This window comes from Chrysochloris asiatica, unplaced genomic scaffold, assembly GCF_000296735.1.
Source record: "Chrysochloris asiatica unplaced genomic scaffold, ChrAsi1.0 scaffold00065, whole genome shotgun sequence".
NCBI classification, from domain to species: Eukaryota; Metazoa; Chordata; class Mammalia; order Afrosoricida; family Chrysochloridae; genus Chrysochloris; species Chrysochloris asiatica.
In genome coordinates, this window is record NW_006408583.1 from 14,868,172 (window position 1) to 14,875,115 (window position 6,944).

General features: G+C 37.6%; 1 protein-coding gene across 1 annotated transcript in view; it reads left to right on the top strand.

The window, feature by feature from the left end:
• The window catches only part of MPDZ (multiple PDZ domain protein), a 236,534-nt gene that overhangs the window by 48,571 nt on the left and 181,019 nt on the right, over positions 1-6,944 (top strand). The window contains exons 3-6 of the mRNA XM_006864508.1: positions 453-592; positions 1,666-1,879; positions 3,137-3,265; positions 5,839-6,048. Coding sequence (XP_006864570.1) covers positions 453-592; positions 1,666-1,879; positions 3,137-3,265; positions 5,839-6,048 — 693 coding nt within the window. The remainder of the gene's footprint in view (positions 1-452; positions 593-1,665; positions 1,880-3,136; positions 3,266-5,838; positions 6,049-6,944) is intronic.

Consider the following 6,944-nt stretch of genomic DNA (forward strand, 5'->3'; position numbering starts at 1 on the left):
GACCCTGCTGGTATTTAAAATACTGGTGGCATAGCTTTCAGAATCACAGCAACTCACAAGCCACCACAGCATGACAAACTGACAGACAAATGTGGTGGCTTGTTATGATAGAGTGTATTATATATGAAGAGTGTGATCATGCCTCTGGGTAATTTGAAGAATATAGTGACATTCACAACATCTTAGAAATTCACAGTGAAGAAGAGTATATGTTGTAGGAATTTAGATGGTGTAGAAGTTTCTATTACATTTTTCTTCTTATGATTTATCAGATTTTAAACTTAGTAATATATGTTGTATTCCATAAATATGGTTCAGGATACATTAAATGCCCAGTTCTAGATGATGAGCAATAGAGATTTTCTTTTCTTTTTGTAATTTTGTGACTACTAAGATGACTGGCACTTCCGTTCATGGCTCTTCTGTCATCTCCTGCTTTGTTCCCCACACAGGGTCGCCATGTGGAAGTGTTTGAGCTCCTCAAGCCACTGAGTGGAGGTCTCGGGTTCAGTGTTGTAGGACTAAGGAGTGAGAACAGGGGAGAACTGGGAATCTTTGTGCAAGAAATACAGGAGGGCAGTGTGGCTCACAAGTAAGTGCCATAACATCTTCTCTGTTTTTATACCCATGAGAGAGTCTGAAGAAAGCAAAAACAGAATTAAAACAACTTTTAAAACCTGACTGTAATATGTCATTACCTAGATTTAGTCCGTGGGTGGTTCGGCTAATTAGAAGAAAGACCTGCTGCTTTGGTTCTGAAGACGTCATTGAATACTGTTTAGTTTTCAGTGTACTCTGACACACATGGATTTGCTAACCACAAGGTTGGTGGTTCAAACCCACCAGCCGTTCTCGGTAACTCTATACAGGGTCACTATTTGTTAGAACCAATTTGACGGCATCAAACAACAACCTAAAACAACAATACAGTGAAAAGAGCAAGTTTTTAAAAATAAGATAAATGTAGCTTTTGGATATAATCATAACTTAATTTCTTTTAAATAAGGAACGATATGAGTAGAACATCATCATTTTCTCTGTTATTAGATAGGTCCTTTTGTATTTGATTTTTGACATTATTCTACAGAAAAATGTACAAAGGGCCTATGGTATTTTGGTCTGTATTTAATTAATATACTCAAAATACTAAATAAATGCAGACATCTAGACTTTAATTTTTGGAGAAGCAGTAGTGAGGTAGTGTTTAAGCGTTCATATGCCACCTGAGAGGGTAACGCTTTGAATCCACTGGCTGCTCCAAGAGAGAGACATGTTCGTTCTGTTTCCATAAAGTTTATAGCTTTGTTTCCTGTTGCTGTATTGTGTCTCTGTCCTTTAAGGTCACTACGAGTCTGAATTAACCCGGCAGTAGTGAGTCCTTTCATTTTTAGATGTGAGGACCATCCAAGATGTAGTGTAAGGGTCGAGTTGGTAGCTTACAGAAGATGACTTTTAAATGGGAGGAGTTAATTGGAAGGACAGTGGACTTACCTTCAAAGAGTGGATCACCTAGTACCAAAACCTTTTTTAAAAAGTAGAATTGTGGGGAAAGATTGAAAAAAGGTGGAAACTGCAAAATGGGATTAAGAACAACCTGAATTTGTGTGCCATTTCTAGGAGAGCTGTCGTATGTTTTCCCTCTTTTTGTTTTTTTGTCTTTGATAGAGATGGAAGGTTGAAGGAAACGGATCAGATCCTTGCTATCAATGGGCAGGCACTGGACCAGACTATTACCCATCAGCAGGCCATCAGCATCCTCCAGAAAGCCAAAGAAAATGTCCAGCTAGTGATCGCCAGAGGATCCTTGCCTCAGCTCATCAGCCCCATCGTGTCACGTTCTCCATCCGCGGCCAGCACCATTTCAGCTCACTCCAATCCCGTGAGTACAGAAGATGTTTAAAAAGAACAGATTATGTTTTTCTAGTTCTTTCTGGTTGTCTGTAAAATTTTGATTCCTTTAGTTTCTTTGTGCTTTTTGAGTTTTGCCTGATTAATTCTTTTATCTGCATTTAGTCTGGTATATTTTTTATTTAAACATGATGATGTTTATAGCTTCTGAAACATCCTTGCACTGTAGTTTTTTATTTGACTGCCTTTCCCAAAGATAACTTAGGCTTTTAACACAATCAGCTTTATTTGTAGAGTAAGATAAAGTTGATTGTGTTAAAAATGAGATAAAGTTGATTGTGTGATCTTGCTCTGTGAAATATAGAGCTGTATTACACAACTGCATTTAGATGATTTCAAATCATCTAATTTGGAATCCTGCCTCCAGAAAGAAATTATACAGAAACATCCTTAATTGGAAATCAATTTTTTTCTTGATCTCTGCCTTTTTTTTTTTAAAGTTCTGCAAAGGGCCTTACAAATCAATGCCCATTTTTCACTGGAAGAGTTCAGTTCAATTACTATAAAGATGCATTCATGGTATCAAGAATTATTATGCCAATTATTGTTGTTGTCGTTGAGCACCGTTGACTCGTAGTTCTGACTCATAGCGACCCTGTGTAAGCTTCTAAGGAGTGGCAGGTAGGTTTGAACACCAGCCTTGTGGCTAACAATGCAGTGCTTGGTCTCCAGAGCTCTGTCAGCACTCTCTCTCAGGACACTTACAGCAACAGCAACAGCAGTAACCATGTGTTGAAAGGGAAGTACAGGTCATGCAGATAGTCTTCAATTTATGGCCTATTTGAGTTTTGAAGAATTGTACTTTCAATTGTTATGTTTTGGGGATTTTATGTGGGGTTCATCAATAGTACTGCATACATAGTATTACATACAATGTTATTATGTAACTGTACATTTTTCAACCCCTAAAGGAAATAAAGTTGGAATTGATAAAGATACTGATAATAAAAAACAATAATAAATGAAAAACAAACAAGCAAACAAAACAACAAAAACTTGAGGTATTATGTCAGAATCAAATTACGATACAGTCCTCACAACAGAACTTTGTCATAAGTTTGAGACTTCCTGAATACAAATAAAAGGGATCAAACACATACTGTTAGGAGTCCATTTTATGTCTGAAGTCAATAATCTAACACTTAACATAATACAAAGATGTCAACAGTAATACAACATTCTCATTTTTCCTAAAATTTGCAAACTCACATAGGACCTTTGTTTTCAGGTTCACTGGCAACATGTGGAAAGTATTGAGCTGGTGAATGATGGGTCTGGACTAGGATTTGGCATCATAGGAGGAAAAGCAACTGGTGTGATAGTCAAAACCATCCTGCCTGGAGGAGTAGCTGATCAGGTAATCTGGCCTTTTAAGCTGTTTTACCAAGTAATATGGCTTCATCTTTCATCCTCTTTATGGTGTAGGATAAGCACTGGACTCCAAACTGAAAGATGGCTGGCTGAAACCCACCAGCCGCTCCTGCGGAAAAAGCTGCAAAACCCTGTGGAGGGTCTCTGAGTCAGAATTGACTCAATGACAGTGGGCTGTTGTCTTTTCTTTTTAAATTTTAGAAGAAACTTTGGTCATCATTAGTGACAAAGCAACCCTGTGTGAGTCTTCTCTTTAACTGGACTATCCTTAAAGTGTTCTCTTAGACCTGAGGGACATCATCTTCGAAAGAGACACTAATCTTCAATTATAGTTACACACAGTGATCTGAAAGCGTTTAGAATCACAGACTAAATGAAGGCTATGGTTAGGATCGTTACTGAGGTAACGTAGGTAGCTGTCTTTTAGGTACAAGATATTATGGAAAAGGAATACTTAATTTTATTGGGAGTGCCGTGACTCTGTAGGATAAGCACTGGATTGCGAACCATATGGTTGGAGGTTCAAGCCCACCAGCTTCCCCTTGGAAGAAATATGCGACTTTCTGTCCCCAAAAAGATTTATAGCCTCAGAAACCCTATGAAAGGTACATATGAGTTTTTGAAGTGCTAGTTTTGTTGTTGTTATTTATTTATTTTTTTTTTTGGGGGGGGATATTTATTTTTGGCAACATACATTCAGTGGCACTAATTACACAGTAACCATAAGGTAACTTACATGAAACCACAGAACTGAAACTTAGCCACAGCTACATGGACTTGGGCCTTTCTGGCTGAGCACTCTTGCAAAAAACTGGATGCCCACTTCAGAGCTATGCCAATGAAAACACACTTCTGAGTAAAGTTCTGAAGTGGTGACTCACTAGAGTAGCCCACAGCTGACAGATAATAGGCAGGACATGTAAGTTTTAAAGTAGTTACAGCCTGATTCACAAAAAGTTACCAGTGGCACTTAACGACAACAACTCGATTATTAAGGAGAAAGAGAAGACTTAACTTGTCCCTTTAGTGCTGGGTCACTGTTGTCACCTTGTATATGAAGTACAGCTTGTTTTCATTATTTAGAGTAATTTTTGTAAGCATCGCCATTCATAATATATGGCATTGTCATAATATATGAAAAGACTTCATAAAATTTAAAACTATGACTCACATTTTAATCATACAAGTCATAGTAGTTGAAACTGTCTTGACTATAACTTATAAACCGGTCTGATTTTGCATGTCTATTTCAACTTCACTCTCAGAAGTCAGACTTATCAAACATTTCTGATGTTCACAAATGAAAATGCCATTTAATGGCCAACTTTTCAGTGGAGGTTTTAATGATAATGGAATATAATTCTAAATGTTTCTTCCTTTACACATTAGCCAGCATGTAGCAGTGGTGTGGAACTGTAAGATGAGCATTGTACTGTTAACCTAAAGATAGGCAGTTGAAACCAACCTGCTACTCCTCAGAAATCCTATAAAGCATTGCTGAGTCAGAACCAGCTTGAAAGTACTTAACAAAAACAGCAAACAGTATTGAAGAGGTCACTGGGTGGTACAATTAACATGCTTGAGTGCTAACTGAAAGGTTAGAGGTTTGAATCTACCCAGAGGCATCTTGAAAGACAGGGCTGATGATCTCCTCTCCAAAAATTAGTCATTGAATACCCTATGGTGCACAGCTCTATTCTGGCTCTTATGGGGTTCCCATGAGTCAGAAACAGCTCATTGACAAATGAGTTAACAGTACCAAGTGAAAATCCCCAGTTGTTAGGTTTGTGATCTAAATGGTTTCTCTTCCATGCAGATCTGTGTTGTCTAATACTCTGGCCACTCACCACCTGCCACTTTAAAATGTTTCATTAAAATCAAATAAAATTTAAAATTCCATTCCTCGATTGGACTAGCCGTATTTCAAGTGCTCCTTCACCACATGTTGCTGGGGACTGCTAGTGGGCCAGTGCCCACCTTATCCATCCTCACAGGAAGCTCTTCTGGACACTTGGATGGAGGCTTGTGTGATTGCTTTCTACTTGCCTCCTGTATCTGAATTTTCATCTGGCAAGGACTTCATCTGAAATGCATCATTCACAGACATTCATAATTGAAGGGGCCAGCCTTATAAGACAGATTTGTAAGTTATTAATCCTGTACTTTCTTGGGGGTTCATACCGCATTTGGAGTGGAGTTGCATGCATTTGCATAGCAAGCTCCTAGTTCATCTTTGGTTGGTGGCATTTTCTTTTTCTGTCTCTCAACGAAAAGCTCAAAAAGACTATTTTATTGCATCTAGTAGGTGGAAATCAAAAAGGAAAGTTTATAACAACTACTGACTTAAGGCATATCTATGAATTTCAGCAACTTAGATCACATTGAATCATACTTAGAGTGTTTCAGAAGGCGTTCTGAAATTGATATTATAATCACGTATATTGCGCCACCATAGAAAATTCCTATCATTGCCATTTGCTATTGTTCCCTTTCCCTCAACTTAGGAGTTCTGTAACACAGCCTAAACAACACTAGCCTGATTATTCTCTTTTGGTTCAGCATGGGCGCCTGTGCAGTGGAGACCACATTCTAAAGATTGGTGACACAGATCTAGCAGGAATGAGCAGTGAGCAAGTAGCCCAAGTCCTCAGGCAGTGTGGAAACAGAGTGAAGCTGCTGATTGCAAGAGGGGCCGTAGAAGAAGCAAGTGCATCTGCCTCTTTGGGCATCACCCACTCCTCATCGTCATCTACCACGCCAGAGATGCGGGTAAGTATGGAAAACAGATGAGTGAATATAAAGGACAATATCACATAGATGGCAGTGGCATTTACTGAGAAACTAGTCCTAATTAATGTTCATACAGTAATGTTAAGAATGAAACACAATTCAAATATAAGTATGTTTCCACAATGACAGTACACAGTTATACATAAGCAAGAGTACTATGTAACACCAGTGCTTGAAAAATTCTAAGTTACTACTTTGCATCTTTCTGTAAGCAGCACATGCACAAGACTAATTTGAAGTATGGGTCAAATTGTAAAGGAAAGATTATTTGCTACTAATACCTAAAATGTTTAGCTCCATCTTTCTCTCAAAAAGCTCTCTAAGAGGCAGATCTTATGCTCTAATCCTTCTGTTTCCACACATTTCTTTAAAAATTTTATTTGTTTTAATGTACTATGATTGAGGCTTGGGGCTGAATAAAGCTTTTCACAGTCTTTCAACATTATTGTTTTAAGGCATGTCAGAGAATTGTTATCAGATTTGTAATAAGAAGTTGCTACTCTTGACTGGGTTATGTAATCTTCTATACAAAAATCATGCTTTTGAGGTTGTAACAAAAGCTTTATTCAAAACCATAGCAGTCCATCTTTGTCCTTGATTTTATATGAAAAAAAGCTGGAAATGTTCAAAATTACTGGAATGTGGTAGTTACTTCAGATCATTTACAGGTCACAAGTTTACAGAGGATAAAATGTCCACAAAATATTTTTATCCAGAAATCTTGGACATTTTTGAGAAGAGACTGATACCATATTTCTAAATAAGTTTTAGAGCAAGTACGAGGCCTAAATCCTTCCCCAGTCATATGAAAACATTTATATAATTTTTTGTACTAATTGCTTTTCTAACTAGTTGTCACAAATTCATATATATAT